The sequence below is a fragment of the Balaenoptera acutorostrata genome, chromosome 1 (genome assembly GCF_949987535.1).
Source record: "Balaenoptera acutorostrata chromosome 1, mBalAcu1.1, whole genome shotgun sequence".
Classification (NCBI taxonomy): domain Eukaryota; kingdom Metazoa; phylum Chordata; class Mammalia; order Artiodactyla; family Balaenopteridae; genus Balaenoptera; species Balaenoptera acutorostrata.
This window is the reverse complement of record NC_080064.1, coordinates 142,290,450-142,307,283: the sequence shown is the minus strand read 5'-3', so window position 1 is coordinate 142,307,283 and position 16,834 is coordinate 142,290,450. Positions and strand designations below refer to the sequence as shown.

General features: G+C 48.7%; 1 protein-coding gene across 1 annotated transcript in view; it reads right to left on the bottom strand.

Annotated features, from left to right (window-relative positions):
• Positions 1-16,834, bottom strand: part of CACNA1E (calcium voltage-gated channel subunit alpha1 E) — a 376,346-nt gene that overhangs the window by 51,115 nt on the left and 308,397 nt on the right. The window contains exons 21-26 of the mRNA XM_028168021.2: positions 16,136-16,789; positions 15,405-15,718; positions 13,165-13,324; positions 11,865-11,994; positions 11,102-11,161; positions 10,222-10,328 (exon numbers count right to left, since the gene is read on the bottom strand). Of these exons, the coding sequence (XP_028023822.2) occupies positions 10,222-10,328; positions 11,102-11,161; positions 11,865-11,994; positions 13,165-13,324; positions 15,405-15,718; positions 16,136-16,789 (1,425 nt within the window). The remainder of the gene's footprint in view (positions 1-10,221; positions 10,329-11,101; positions 11,162-11,864; positions 11,995-13,164; positions 13,325-15,404; positions 15,719-16,135; positions 16,790-16,834) is intronic.

Genomic DNA, 16,834 nt, shown 5'->3' with positions numbered 1-16,834 from the left:
AAGTTTTAGCCACAGCAATCAGAGAAGAAAAAGAAATAAAAGGAATTCAAATCGGAAAAGAAGAAGTAAAGCTGTCACTGTTTGCAGATGACATGATACTATACATAGAGAATCCTAAAGATGCTACCAGAAAACTACTAGAGCTAATCAATGAATTTGGTAAAGTAGCAGGATACAAAATTAATGCACAGAAATCTCTTGGATTCCTATACACTAATGATGAAAAATCTGAAAGAGAAACTAAGGAAACACTCCCATTTACCACTGCAACAAAAAGAATAAAATACCTACGAATAAACCTACCTAAGGAGACAAAAAGACCTGTATGCAGAAACTTATAAGACACTGATGAAAGAAATTAAAGAAGATACAAGCAGATGGAGAGATATACCATGTTCTTGGATTGGAAGAATCAACATTGTGAAAGTAACTATACTACCCAAAGCAATCTACAGATTCAATGCAATCCCTATCAAACTACCAATGGCATTTTTCACAGAACTAGAACAAAACATTTCACAATTTGTATGGAAACACAAAAGACCCCAAATAGCCAAAGCAATCTTGAGAAAGAAAAACGGAGCTGGAGGTATCAGGCTCCCTGACTTCAGACTATACTACAAAGCTACAGTAATCAAGACAGTATGGTACTGGCACAAAAACAGAAATATAGATCAATGGAACAGGATAGAAAGCCCAGAGATAAACCCATGCACATATGGTCACCTTATTTTTGATAAAGGAGGCAAGACTATACAATGGAGAAAAGACAGCCTCTTCAATAAGTGGTGCTGGGAAAACTGGACAGCTACATGTAAAAGAATGAAATTAGAACACTCCCTAACACCATACACAAAAATAAACTCAAAATGGATTAAAGATCCAAATGTAAGGCCAAACACTATCAAACTCTTAGAGGAAAACATAGGCAGAACACTCTATGACATAAATCACAGCAAGATCCTTTTTGACCCACCTCCTAGAAAAATGGAAATAAAAACAAAAATAAATAAATGGGACCTAATGAAACTTAAAAGCTTTTGCACAGCAAAGGAAACCATAAACAAGACGAAAAGACAATGTTCAGAATAGGAGAAAATATTTGCAAATGAAGCAACTGACAAAGAAGTAATCTCCAAAATTTACAAGCAGCTCATGCAGCTCAATATCAAAAAAACAAATAACCCAATCCAAAAATGGGCAGAAGACCTAAATAGACATTTCTCCAAAGAAGATATACAGATTGCCAACAAACACATGAAAGTATGCTCAACATCACTAATCATTAGAGAAATGTGAGTCAAAACTACAATGAGGTATCACCTCACACCAGTCAGAATGGCCATCATCAAAAAATCTACAAACAATAAATGCTGGAGAGGGTGTGGAGAAAAGGGAACCCTCTTGCACCGGTGGTGGGAATGTAAATTGATACAGCCACTATGGAGAACAGTATGGAGGTTCCTTAAAAAACTAAAAATAGAACTAACATACGAGCCAGCAATCCCACTACTGGGCATATACCCTGAGAAAACCATAATTCAAGAAGAGTCATGTACCACAATGTTCATTGCAGCTCTATATACAATAGCCAGGACATGGAAGCAACCTAAGTGTCCATCGACAGATGAATGGATAAAGAAGATGTGGCACATATATACAATGGAATATTACTCAGCCATAAAAAGAAACAAAATTGAGTTATTTGTAGTGAGGTGGATGGACCTAGAGACTGTCATACAGAGTGAAGTAAGTCAGAAAGAGAAAAACAAATACCATATGCTAACACATATGTATGGAATCTAAAAAAAAAAAAAAAGGTTCTGAAGAACCTAGGGGCAGGACAGGAATAAAAACGCAGACATAGAGAATGGAGTTGAGGACACGGGGAGAGGGAAGGGTAAGCTGGGACAAAGTGAGAGAGTGCCATGGACTTATATACTCTACCAAATGTAAAATAGATAGCTAGTGGGAAGCAGCCGCATAGCACAGGGAGATCAGCTCGGTGCTTTGTGACCACCTAGAGGGGTGGGATAGGGAGGGTGGGAGGGAGACACAGGAGGGAAGAGATAAGGGGATATATGTATACGTACAGCTGACTCACTTTGTCATAAAGCAGAAACTAACACACAATTGTAAAGAAAGTATACTCCAATAAAGATATTAAAAAAATAAATTAATTAAAAAAATTGACTCTAATGTTAAAATTTGAGGATAATTTCACATGCGAGTATGTACTGGCCCTACTTTAATTGGGGCTCAATTGGACTACCCATTTCCCCATTTATTTCCTACTTATTTGTTAAGTTCCTGGCTGCTCTCCAAAAAAAAAAAAATTGCCACATTTCTCTTATGTCTCATCAGTAAAAGATGAGAATCTTCCAGCTCAATTGTCAAGCTGCCCTCCAGCTCTCTCACGTGTAATCACTCATCATTCCTTGTAATCTTGCTTTTCATCTTCTATGTCCCCCCTTTCTCAAAGGACGCACTCTCAAATTGATTTCTGCTAGGAACTGACTCTCCTTCCATGGTGGGAGGCGCGTGCTGGGGGACAGAGCCAGAACATCAGTTTCTGAACAGTCCTTCCCTCTTTTAAGTGGAATGGTCTTCTTCTTCCCTTCCCCATGGGCCCAGGAGGGAACAGCACAGGGAGTTTAAGGAACCTCTTGCATTAGAGGAATGGACAGGCTTGCTGGAATGTAAAGGGGGTGGCGGGGTTATGCTGTGAGGAGCCTTGAACCTTGCTAAAGTGTCTGGACTATTATTTAGTAGTCAATAATAACCATCACTCATTATGTACTTACTAAGTGTTTGGCACTACACTGGACACAATATATTTTACCTTAGTTAATTCTCATAAGACCAAAATAGAGTTATTTTTAATTTTTACTTACAGATGATCAAGTAGAAATTCAGAGAGTTAAGGTAGCTAATAATTAACAGTGTTAAGTTTACCTGACTCTGAAACATAGGCTCTTATTTACGACATTACAATGCCTTTCCACATGGGAACAAATGGAGGGTTTTAACCAAAGAAGGAAACGGCAAAAGAAACCAGCAGTTCCTGAACTCAAATACTGAGCCATCTATCCTAGTCTTCTTCATCAGTCTAGGGCCTGTGAGGGTTCATGGGAAGAAAAAGATACAGATGGAACAGCAAGATTGACAAGGTCAGGGATGTCTTCTCCATTTGGTCCATAGGTCTTGTCTGTTTCCAGGCAGAGACAGAGGATCTGTGGGATTAGGAGAAATCCATACCAGGCCACTACTTTGAGTTTACAGAGGTTAATGACTTGGAACTAAGTAGAACATCAGAGGTGGAAGGGGGCTTAATGTAATGGAGAAAGCCCTGAACTTGAAATCAAAATGATCAGTTGTTTAAGAACTGGCTTTGCTACTTACTAGTCAAATGAGTCAAACTAGTCAAACCTCAGGCGATCCATTTCTCAACTGTGAAATAAGACTGTAGAGTGACAAATGAAATAAAGAGTGTGAAAGCACTTTATAAATTCTGAAGCCCCATGGAAGTGAGGAGGAAGTTTCCCCCTTTGCATTGGCCCTGCTTGTCTCTGGAAACAGAACTTTCTAGGCAAGGCTAGTTCATCTGCATGAAGAATCTAAATCCAGCACTTTGACCTTGTCACTGCTTGGCTGCTGCCATTTGGGGATTATTTTTCTTCCTGACCCATACCTCAGCATCTCTCGGGATCACCTAGGAGTCATAAACCCTTCGGGACTCTGCCATCTTTCTTTGTTCTGTGACCAGAGCACTAGCTCTATGCTAAGCGGTTAGTGCGGTTAATGCGTAATCCTTTTCTTCTTGCATATGGACTTCAACGAACTCCCTGTAACACACTCACCATTGCCTCTGCAAAGTTTCTCCTTTGCAAAACTCGAGCACTATACTCTTACTGGAAGATATTTTTGTCCAAGCACTGGGAAGCAGCAAGAGATAGCAAAGCATCTATCGCCTAGCAGTTTTGTTGTTCATTCTGGTGAACAGTGACCTGATTTGTCTTGCTTCTTAGTCTTCCTAATCTAAACATACTCCAAGACCCCTCATCTGCTGATCTTTCTAAGAAGACCTTCATGCCAGCTGAAGTCCAGCCCATACACTCCCCCGGCTGGAGACTAACTCATAATGCTAGCCTGTGCCTCTGTGAGTGTGGATTAAGCAGACGGCTGGCAGGTCACATGATCTGAGCAGATACTTCCCAAGTCTCATCATGAAATCTTCTGACCCAAATTACTCTAAAACCTACTTTTAAACCTGGAGGGCACTGTGATGAGTTTCTACTAATTCTGCAGAACTGGGCTCTTCCCACAGCTGTGAAGCCTCACCTTTCTGTGCCGGGTGCTTTTGCATCTGAGTCTGGTTAGCCAAATTGTCGGTTATCATGTGGACTGCACCATTTCATTTTGCTTGGTTCTGTGGCCACAGGCTGAGATCCTATTTACAACCAACCATCTCCCCAATTTGTGCTTATTAATAAAGAGAAATATGAAGATGTTTACACTCATTGTCTCCATATGATAAAGGTCCCCAAGTGCACATTCTACAGAGGGTTCCCCAGCAGCACCAAGGGCATTTGTAACAGAATGCATTTTCCAGTGTTCATCAAAAAACATGCATGCTGGGGCTTAAAGACAAGAACAGGTAGACTGGGAACTTCTGTCTTTCTTTCAGACACTTCCTTCATATGGCTGCCACTATGACCCTCCTTTTTCCCTCCCAAACCCTGTTTGCAAGGCAGCTAGGGTGTAAAATACAGCAGTGGGAATCCCAAGAGTCCATGGACATTAATCATCTTCAGTGTCCCTGCTGGGGTCCAAAGTCAGACAAAGTCACTCTTGAGGTGACTCTTAAGGCTGGATTCTCAAGCAACGACATCCTTCTATCTGCTCACAGCTGGAAATTTCCAATTCCAGCTCAGCTGGCATCCTAAATCCACAGTTAATGGGCTACCTGACGGCTAAATTTAATTTTAATCCTTCATTCTCTTCCGCAGAGCAGTGGAACTGGATGAACTGTTTGGCTCAGTGGTAAATGGGTCTTCTTTGCATGAAGCAGGACTTTGTCCACCCTTTTCCCCCTACAAGATTAATGAGTCGTCATAGCCTCCTGTGGGAGACACCCCTCTCACTTTTAAAAGAATGGGGGCTGTCAAGAAAGAAGCCCCAAAGGCAAAACTTGAGGTTTGAGGGGACTGCCTCAGACACAGGCAGACAGCAAAGGACAGGAGAAAGGGTCAGGCAGGTGTAAGGTGAAATGTCAGCTCTATTATTACCAAGCTCCGCCGAGTGTGAGCACGTACCAGCATTTCAGTTCTAAGTAGTCACTCCTTTCTCACGTATGCACACTCCCACCTTCACAAACACAAAGCCTCAAATGCAAAACCAGAACCAGAGTACCATTTCCAAGTCTAAAATTGTCTGTGCTTGTGTATTTCGTTGAATGAATTCAGAACCAGCTCTGCTGCTGTGGCTGGTTCTGAATGCGTTCAAAAGACCTTATCCACCTTAGAGACTAGGGCAGACTGTCAAGTGTCAGGAAAGTGACATACTTCAATGAAAAGAATGTACTAAAAGCTAACGTGGGAATTCCGGTTCCTTCTGGCATCAAGAGGCGATTGACTCATGTTTTTCTTTTCTGGCTAAGGACTGAATAATGAAAGGCCAAGTGCGGCTGTGATCCAGATCCCCTGCGTGCCAGGGAGTCCTGACCTTACCTCGTGCCCTGCTATGATGGAAAATGGTAACGGGAAGCTTTGGCGTCAGCTGCCTGAGAGCCTGCATGACTCTGACTGATGTACACACCCATGCTGGGGAGGAGGTGGGAGCTGAATTGCTAGTTATTTTTCTTTTAAACTGTTTGTGTTGAGAAGCCATCATAAGCTGCGAATTTACTATTTAGAATCCAACCCAGGACAGCTCACCTGGTGACTTGACTTGAGCTGGTCAAGTAACATGTTGTAGAGCAATGGGAATGAAGAGGAGGGAGGGGCCTGGGCTGGAGTGCAGGATCACACCCTTCCCGTCGTCCCCTTCGGTCCCTACTGAGATGCTGGCCCGGCCCTGCCCACCTGCCTGTCAGAAGCCCTTCACTAAACATGGAAGACAGGCAGCCTGAGGGCCAGACAGCATCTCCATCACTGGGCAGGATCCCATAAGGTTCATGTACTCAACATGCACAGTGGACCCATGACCCCCCTACAAGGCAGCCGACTCTGGGGGGTGCCCCAAAGTGAGGGGGTGTGTGTCCAATGTGCAGATACCCAGAAATGCCAAGGCTGGAACCATCTCTGCTTTCCCACCCAGCAGACCGGGAAGCAGAAGTGATAGCAACAGGGTGTGAGAAAAATGGGAAAAGCAGTTTCTGGTCTTTCAGTGGACAATAATTATCAAACAGAAGAATCCCTCTTTTTCAAATAGAAAAAGATAAAAGAGAAAGGTTTCACAGGCCCAGTCACTCATCAGACTTTTCTTGAAACCACAGAGAGGAAAAGGCACAGTCAGGATATTTATAGTTGGCAAACACTCCGTGTCCCCACGTGGCCCAGAAAGCGGGGTGTTGTGAGGGCAGTGGGATGAGGGAGAGCTGTAGCCAACCTCTGCCAAAACTCTGCCCCCCTCTACACAGGTATCGGGCTTATGGAGGGAGACCTGAGTGTCCTTATAAATGCTTTATAATGTAAAAGTGGACTCGGAAGAACAGGAAGTGTGCAATACAGGTATCTTTCCATTTATTTTCTTATCCCTTGCTATGCCCACACTCAGAAAATAAACCCCCTTCCCCTCCTCCTCAAAAGTCAATAAAGTGCCCACATGGAATCTGTCGAGCTTACATTATAAAGAATCCCTTCACTTCACATGTGCAGCTATAAAGAAGAGAGATCCCTTTTCAGCCAATACATAAACAACATACATGCTCCTAGAAAATATACATGATGGCAGGTGCACACCGCTGCAGTAGAAGGGCTCAGCTTTCTCTGAGAATTCAGCTAGAGGCCATTTTCTCCCCTTGGTTGGGGTGTTGCTCCTGGGACTTGGGCTGGGTTCTGAGAAGGCTCTGGCTGCCAGTGGTGGAAGAGATACCAAGTCACTTCTGATTTCTGAGGAGCCACGGAAAGGTATTACCATGACAATCACCATCAGTTCTGCTCAAATTGAGCAATAACCTTTGCAGAAGCCTCAGTAAAACAAGGTTCAATTTCAAGGAGAGAGAGAGAGAGAGAGGGCAGGAGTAAGGTTATGTGAATGCTGGACATTCTTAGGGGCAAAAATATGGGATATGACAATGAAAGTTGTATCCACAGGGAGGGAGGTCCTTGACAATCCTACAGAAAAACTCACACGTGGTTCTCTTGGCCTGAGCCCCTGACCACAGCCCCGCAGTGGGACATAGGCCTTATTCCAATGTCAACTCGTTTCAGGCCAGGCCCTTGCTTTGCTGGCAGGGGAAACCCTGGCTAACCCTACCAAAGTGATGGGAGAGCTGAATTCTCTGTGCCCTTAATGAGGAAAGGGAGAGAACAGAGTTAGAAAGCGTGAGCATACGAGCAAGAGAAAGCATTATCTGGACCTCAGCAAACGTGACGAAGGCCAGAGGAGGGGGGTGTGGGCCTGTCCCATAAGCAGGAGAAAGGGGAGAGGAAATGTGCATGGCAAGCTTAGAAATATGCTAACAAAAGAGAATGTGTGGATGGAGAAGAATGAGCAAGTACCATTTACATTTTGGAGAGAAATGAATAAAAAGTTCAAGAACTGAAATCACTAAAAGTAAGCAATGGATCAGAACGCTCAATCCATCACAAAACGCGTGGACCCCAGAAACAGCGGATTCCTGGGGTACCCTGCACTGTACCTGGTCTGAGGACCAACAGAGAGGCTTCGGCTCCAGGGCTGTTAAGGCTTCCCCTGCCACAAACACCAAAGCTACCACTGCCATGTTTCAAAGCGCACAAAGAAAGAACAAGACAGATGACAACCCTCCAGCCCGTCGTCACTGCTCTGGATCTGAGGAGACACAGCTGGACTGTGGACATGGGGCAGGCATGTAGAGGCTTCCTTTAACACACACCTCCTTCCCACTGGCACCAACACAGGCCAGGTGGGTGTGTGCACAACTACCAAGTCTTGGAAACCAGCCTGTGTTCAACTTTTTGTGTACGTTATGTCTCAACACACAGTTTGCTCCATATTCGGACTTCATGACGTGATGGAGAATGGAAGCATAAGGAAGGGAATTCACGTTTACTGATCGCTCACACTGGGTAAGGCTCCGGGCTAAGCCGTTGACACACATGATTTTGTCTCCATGTCAGAGATGAGGAACGGAGGTTAAGAGGGTTAAGACTTTGCTATGTTGCTCTAGGCCATGAACCTGGTAAGTGGAGGAGCTGGGCATTCCTGACTCCACAGCCCACCTGCTTCCTCCCACTCTGCCCTGTGACCCCAATGAACTCCGCTCTTCCTCAAGATGAGGTGGCTCCTTTCCTATATGCTCCCCTCTCCTTGTCCTTTATTTCTTCAAAGAGAGACAACGTATTTTACTGAGATCAAAGTAAGGGAGAAGAACAATATGGTGAACAATGTACACAAATGAGCCGGTAAAATGAGAAGGGAACGTGACTTTAAAAACTCAGGGGTAAGATTTATCTCTAACATAAAAAAGTGGACCTCCTTAGGATGAAGGCAGACTTTGGTGCTTCTTCCCATGAAGGAGGAGGAAGAGGAGCTGGGAGTCCCCTTGTTAGAGGCAGAGTTGCCTTTATTTTTATCTTGCTATGAGAGTCCATACAGGGACCAGATGCTTGGAAAAATGTCATACTTTTGTGAAATCTCCTTGGGAACAGTTCAGAAACGTCTGATAGGAGGTTTCCTTGTGAGGGGCACAGGTGACTCCACGTGACTCTAATGGGGTAAATACACTGGTGCACATAAGGACAAAGGACACTGGAATTGTCCTGACTGCCAGCTCAGGGTCACAAGTCACATTCAGCCTGGTTCTCCTTTGGAGGGTCCCCCATGGCTGGGGCAGCAATGGACACAGTCTACTTCCAGGTTCTGGGAGGTCTCAAATTCTTAGCACAGCTGGGGACCTTTCATCTCTCCTCCCACTCTTGGCCACCTGAGGAACATTCCTTCTTAACTCTTACCCCATTTCTTTCTCTGCCAGATGGATAGGGACGGAAGCTGACAGTGTCTGGGGAGAAGGTGGGACAGATGATCCCTACTTGACCACTTGGATCTGGGAAGGTCAAGCCTATGGAGGTGTTTTGCTCCTTCCCTTTTGTAGCTGTCATCAATGACAGAAGCTCCCAAATGTTTTCCTTGTGCCCCATCACACAGTGTAGCTCGTCTTGCCTAGAAGACTTGGTTTTGTCTTGTACTCAGAAGGCTGGAGGGCATTCTACTGTGCCATCCGGCAAAGGGTAAAGCTGCTCCGACAGTGGAACAAGGTACAGACAGAGCCCAGAAGGCTGTCATTCATCTTCTAGGGCCCTCTACCCACTAGCTTAGGGAAAATGCTCTGACAATATGTCTACTTCCTAGCTACACCCTGGAGGGCTAGGAAAGCCCTTCCCTGGATCAGTGTTGGGGGAAAAAAAAAAATCCCCTAATGTAATGAACATGGTTAGTCGCCTGAATGGTTTTAAGACTGTTTTCCTAAGTGTGTTACCAAGGAAGGTCGGGAAAGTCTTTCCTTCTGGAGTTCATCATATTAACCTGCTTCTTATGTCCTTGGAATAGCTCCGGGGTACTTCCGCTCATGAGCAGAGAATCTCCCCACACCCAGGATTCTGTGATTCCCCAACTCTGCTCTACCTGCTGCATTTTTCTTTCAAGCTGATCCTTTGTTTGACAGAATCAAGAAATGAAAGGGTACCTCGGCTGTCCCTGGGTCCCGCGCTGAGCCCGTGGGGGCACACAGGTGAGTGCCTGCCCAGGCTCGCTCATCTCAAAGGGAGGAATGCCAAGGCCTTTGACTTCTCCCTAGAGACTCGCTCTGCTCCTGCTTCACCAGTCCCACAACTCAGGGCGTGTGAGCTGAGGCTGTAAGGCTCTCAGGAGCTCTGTCGAGGGGCAACTGGGAAGCAGACTCCCAGGGCAGCGTTCGTTGGCACCACTGAGTGAACTGGCCCTGGAGAAGCCCTCAAATCAGCCGTCTCAGGAAGGAGGGAGGGAAGGGAATTGAACAAGATAAAAAGAGTTACTTACGCCAGAGCAAAGGCTACCAGTGCACCAACCACTACCACAAAGTCGAGGATGTTCCACAGGTCTCGGAAGTAGGACCCGTCCTGCAGGATCAAGCCCTGGTCTATCATCTGCAGGAGGAGGATGTGAAGAGCCACCAATGAGCCCCAGGAGGTGCCGGTCATACGTGCCCTGAGCTCTGGGCTCCCCATGGCAATGTCCCCGCTGCCATTGCCTCTAAAAAGCAACCCCGCACGGGGACCCAAGGAGCAGGAGGACAGGTCCCACAGGCTCTCTCCACCTAACTGTGAGGCCCAAGGCCCTTCTCACAGCCACCAGGGTTCACTTAGACTCCTTGGCTTCGCGAAAGCCGCCACATCCCTCCTTACATTAGTGGCTCAGAGACCCAGGCATTGCCACATATGCACAGACGAGAAAAATCTCAGATGGGTGAGACTGGGAATAAGATGGTAACGTGGGGTGTTATGGTGGCAGGGAAGAGAGTGGAGGGCAGTGAGTACGGTTGGGACTCAATGAGGCCAGGAAGACATCCCTACCTAACCCTCTGCCTTGGCAGGTACCCAGGCTCAAACCAGGAAGAGTGTTGGGGAGGTGAGAACAGTCCCCATGCCTGGAGCACCTCTACTGCCTGCCTGAGAGGGGGCCTGCCTTCTCCCCGGGCCATGCCCACAGGTCTGCACCAGTCTAAACAGATCCCCGCAGTCACATCCTGCCACGACAGACCTCCCTGGGATCTGAGGCTGGAGGAGGGGTCAGCAGAGGCGCCGCTGAGATTCTGTCATTGATCAGGAGGTGACAGCCCTGGGGAAGGGCACCAGACTAGAGAGGCAGACAGGTGGCCCATCCAAGCCCCAGAGCCCAGGTTTGCTCTAGAGGCTCTTACCTTTATAACCATCTCAAAGGTGAAGACGCCAGTGAAAACATAGTCAAAATACCTCAGCACCTGTAAGACACAGAAGGTAGAGACCACCAGGCTACACACACCCCTCAAACATGGGCTCTCCTGCACGCCCACCCCAAGCCCCGCTCATTTCTACCCTGGAACAGAAGCTCGGAGTTGTAACTGCTAATCAGACGCAGGGAAGAGAGGAGCCGTGGGTACCGCTGGGGCCCCATGACCCGCTGGCCAGTCCTTGGTCTTTCGCTCCCCTGTGGTCAGAACTTAATGTCTTGGGTCCGAATTGCCCCACAGATCTCTCCCTCCCTGGGATCCTTGTCCGTTTCAATCCTCCCCACCCCCATGACCCCTCCTGACATCCACCCTGGCCCTCCAGGAGGTGCCTCAGCTCCCTGGGAGGAGCTGCAGCGCCCCGACTTCACCCGCATCACCCATGCCCCTAGGTCAGACCCCACATCCAACCCATGGGTGACTGCAGACCCCCTTTCAAAGCGCTGGCTGGCTCTGGGTGTAAGGCCCGCTGCGGAGCATAAAGGTAAGCAGTGTGGTTAGGGTTAGGGCTGGGGGTGAGGGCTGGCCTTGAAGTGGTTCACACTTTGCCCTGAGGAATAGGACCAGGCAATCTGTCAAGGCTTTCTCGTTCTCCAGGAACCTCCCCTAGCTCATCTCTAATGTTGGGATGGCAGGGGCTGGGATGAGGTGGTACCAGGGCACGAGGGGGGCTGGCAATCGGCCCCTGTGCACCCACTTTGTTGCGCTCCGAGTTGGTCAGGACGGGGTCCTCGGCCGCCAGGGCGATGCTGCTGGCTGCGATCACCAGGAGGATGCACATCTCAAAGTAGCGCAGGTTCACGACGTAGTGGCAGGCCCTGCGGATCCTGTGGGGCGGCGGATGAGCCCGCTGAGCCGGCCCCGCTTCCCTCCCATTCCCATCTTTCCTCCCCACGCCCATGCACATCAGCCTCTTCCAGACAGCCAGGCCCTGGCCAGAGGAAGCCAGGGGGAGAGCAATTTAATTTCTCAGGCACCACCCTTGACTTAAAGTCCCGGTGGGGGAAGGTAATCAGATTGGTTAGAGGTTGCAGTACGCAAGCCAAGATACACTATCTGCAAGCACATCTGAGCTGTGAGGAGCAGTAGCCAGCACCAGATGACACACGCTCGGGTGGCTACAAGGTACCTTCCACTGTGTCTCAATGTCTACTCCCCAGCTGTACAGAAACTGGGGCACAGCAAGGAAATCCTAAGAACCAATAAATGTAAAAACAGACCTTGATCCTAAGATTCCTGATGAAAGCAGCAACGGGCTTCCCTGAGCCTCAGGTATTCTGATTAAAGTGACTATTCTACAGACAGCATCCTGGCCTTGGTTGGCCTGACATCTCTTAGCCCCGGTTCCTTCCTTCTCAGGGCCGTGCCTGAATACTGCCCACATGGTCACTGAAAGCCTTCTCACCTTCCTAGACTCAGAAGCTGGTCTACGTGTACATCTTGCTCATTTCCAGGGTGGAAGGCAGCTTCTCTTTCAAAATTCCATCTTTCCTAAATCTAACCTTCCAGATTTTTCTTCACCAACCCCATCTCATGCCCTGCCTCTGCTCTGCGGGACACACCCACTTCAAAATTCACACGTAGGACAGCCGACGGATGATCTAGTTATCCTAGGCTCCTTATTCTCAGCTCTGTCCACCTCTGGAATATTTGGCAACACATCCCAAGTAGATTTCCTTCCTTCTCGCCACCCCCACCCCCACAACCTGCTAACCAAAGAGTAGGTGAAGGGTCCTTTCCTCATGACATTTCTCATTCTGTACCGTCTTAAATTACTCTTTAGACTATGGGCACAGAGTTCCGAGGCTGTTCATTAATTCCATGACTCACCTCAACTAGTGAGCACCCTGGAGTCTTCAGATGTCTGGCCACATTCCACCAGGAAGGCTCAGGAGGAAGACTGGACCCCCATCCCTCCTTCTCATCACCCCGCCCTGGCTCAAACCTTGGCTGTTTACTCCAGCACCAAAGGGAGGTGGCAACGGAGGGTGTCTTACGGGTTGGTGGTGCTGAAGATGAACATTGAGCTGTGGGGCACCATGGCTTTGCCCGTCTCACGCTTCTCCTTCTTCTGCTGCTGCTTCTCCACCTCCTCCTCATCCTCTTTGATCTCTGCCTCTTTCAAGGGACTGGCTTCTCCATCAGTCTTGCTGCTGACTGCAAGAGGAACGTGTTGAAATCTTCAGAAACCTTGCTACGTGCAGAACGGTGCCCTTCATTTTCCACCGGGGATGGGATGGAGGGGATGGGATGGAGGGGATGGGATGGAGGGGATGGGATGGAGGGGATGGGATGGAGGGGATGGGAGAGGGAGCTAGGGATGTGCCTGGCAAGGTGCCTGAAAACATCGGGGTGTTTGCTAGATTATACTGAGTTAAGCCCTGCTCTCTTCCTAGCCTTACCCCTGCCCTGATTTCAGGTGGTGTAGCCCTTTTTTTTTTTTTTGCCATATAAATGATAATCATGTTTCCCTGGGTAAAACAGAATGGTTGTTTCTGTTGTAAAGTTTACAAAGTTTATTTATATCTAAAATCTGGACTCTTTGCATATATTCACTTATGGCATTTTTCACATCCATACACCCTGGACGGCATATATTATTATTCCTCTTCTACAGATGGAAAAACTGAAGTTCAGGGAATTCAAGGACCTAGCCTAAGGTCATACAGCTGGTATGGGTTCAAAATTCTATCTCCTTTCAAAGAAATCACATTGCAATGGAAGATTTTAAGAAGACATTACTCTGTTTGCGGCTGCCTTTCTGGCTGTGCTTTTTCCCGTCATGATTAATGTAGAAACAAGAATGCAATATTCACGCGAAGATGGGTCCATGACTTTATCCCAGGATTGAGAGGATGAAGAAGCAGAGACAGAGTGGGGCGCTGGACCACTACTCTCTGTTTCCTTACGCAAGTCCCAGCGCGGGGTGAGCGGCAGAGAGGATGAGGCTATCCGAGTGGGGCAAAGGAACCTCTCCCACATTCCCATTCAGTGAATGCTTCTGCCCTGGAACCTTGTGTAAGGAGCAAACCTCTGAGGTCCTGACCCCTTCCAGGTCCTTCCAAAAGGTAAGTCATCCAAAGTGTCCAAAAACCCTCTGATGACACCCTCTTACCTACGACCAAGGACAGGGACTAGCCCCAGAAAGAGAACAGAGGGGGGGTCAGACTATCTTAATGTTGTGTCTCATAAAGGAGGGCCCCCAAAACTTCATTATTAGAACATAAAATTAAATAAGACAGCAAAAAAGGTTGTGAGTCTGAGATCCTAAGACATGCCCACCCAAGTCAACCCCAGGGGCACCAGATATGCGAGATTTCACTTTTTAAAGTAGTACTGGCAGTTTGAAGAATACTTTGAGACATTTTCTTCACTTTGAGAAGGTGAAGAAGTGGGAGAGAGAAAAACAGGGAGAGAGGACTGTTCTGTGAAAAGAGAAAAATATGGGGAAAGAAAGAGAGGAAAAAAAGCAAGAGTGGAATCCTGTGGTCACGATTCAGTGACGATGAGGTGGATGGTGGGATTAATGCAGAGATGGGTGGGGGGTCAGGGCAGGGATGGGTGTGGGTTAAGTGCTTTTTGGTTGTTTCCATTTAAGGTCTCACAGGTGAACATCCATTGCCTTCAGGAACTATGAGAGAAAGTGTGACTAAGAGCTCCTAGGAGAAAAAAGTAGATAAGAGTAATAGATTCATAAAATGTTAGCACAGGGAAAAGATCTCAGAGGTCATCTGGTTCGATGCCCTCACTTCACAGATGATATACTGAGGCCTCGAGAGACACAGGGTTTAGGAGCCTACACACAGAGCACAGCCAGTGCCGGCCCGAGCCCATCTGCCATCTTCTGTTCCAGCAACGGTCCCCAAACTGTCAAGTGGCAGAGCACCTGGGGGGTCCCAGAGAATGCCATCAGATATTCATACAATAAATCAAATAGCTGAATATACAAATGGGTAAAAAATCACATGTGTTCTCTCTGAAGACTCTAGGATGGTCACAGGGGCCAAAGGCCTAAGGACATTTTATGGGCAAAACTTAAGACTGAGAAAATTCTAACTTATTTTTCTTGCAAACTGGGATAAAACTGCTGCTATTTTTTTTACACGCTGAAGAGTGATTTCATCCCACTGGTGGGGTTTTCCACGCAGCTTTCCAGGGATGACTCCAGAGCCATGACTCCCCCAGTCCCGGGCACGATGGGCGATGGGGGTGAAGGGGACAGGAACTGCATTCTCACTGTGCACCACGGTCGAGTCCACCAAGGGGCCCACGTCGGGGATGGCGACGGTGACGCTGGTGCTCTCGGTGGCAGCCTTGTCCGTGTTGGCTGTGACGCAGGAGAGGTCGGGCTCACTCTGGCTGATGACCCGGCCCATGTCCAGCTGCACGTCCCCCAGCAGGGCTTGCTCACTGCTGCCCTCCGGCTCCTGCTCCGCCAGCGCTGCATCCTTCTCCACTTCCAGCTCTGGTTGGGGCAGGACGAGGGGTGTGTCGGCCTCGTCGAGGGCTCCTGCCAGCCCGGAGCCTCTGGACACCATCAGACTGTTGGTCCTGTGAAGAGAGAGGGGGACACAGGTGGTGCTCAGACCGAGAAGCTGTTCCGAAACGGCTGATACGCCTGGCGAGAGGGAGAAGTGCGGGGAGCCAAAGCAGCCCTGCTGGAGAGCACGTGGCATCCGGTGCCTCCCACCCCACCCAGCCAGGCAGAGGAGGAGCTAAGGTCCACGGGCAATATCCACTGCCTCTACTCCTATCCATTCATCCGCTACTCACTCCCAACAGGAGATGCCCTGGTTTTCAGAGGGGTAGATGCCATTGCTGTCATACTTACACATGCCTCGTAAAAGGTGCATTAGCGTCACCTCCATTTTACTAAAGGGGAAACCGAGGCTTAGAAAGGCTTACGTTGAAGAACCCCTAATGCCAGCCGCGCTACATGCCTCCGGCATGCTCCTGTGTCTAGTTTACCTCCTTAAGTCCTGGGATCGCTCTTCTTCCTGGATTGTGGGCTCCTTGCCCCCGTGGCTGTCCCTGGGCTCGAGGTCCCTCTCCCCGTCACCGGGCACAGCTTCATCCAGACTCCGCTCCTGGCTGGCAGACCTGCTCCTGGAAGCGGAGGAGGACTCCTTGCCCTCCGTCCTGACGCGGCGGTGCCGGCTGCGCCGCTGGCTCTGCCTGTGCCTGGCCCGGTCCTCGAAGGTCACCACGGTCTCCCCGCCCCCGGCCTCCTGCTGGGTCGGGTCACAGTTCCCGTGACAGGGCCTGGTCAGCCAGGGCGGCTCCCGTTTGCCCAGGGACAGGGGGCTCCTCTGGTTGTCCAGGGCACTCGACAGGTCCCCTCCGTCCCCCTTGAGGGACCCCCCGCGGCTGACGTGCTCTTCCTCACACTTGTCCAGACCCAGTCCCAGGGCCAGCCCCTCAATGGGCCTGGGTCTCCGGTAGAGGCTGGGGTGGGCATTGAGCGGGTTGAGGGGGCTCAGGGGGTTGAGGGGATTGAGGGGGTTCATGGGTGGGGCCTCCTCCTTGTTGAGGGCCTCCTGGCTGGACATCTGCATGTGCCTTCTCAGCTGGCTGGTGCGCTGCTCCCACACCGACATGTGGTGTCGGCGCCTTCGCTCCCTCCTGGCAAAGGGGAGAGGGCGAGGGCTTGGTCAGAACTGACGGCTA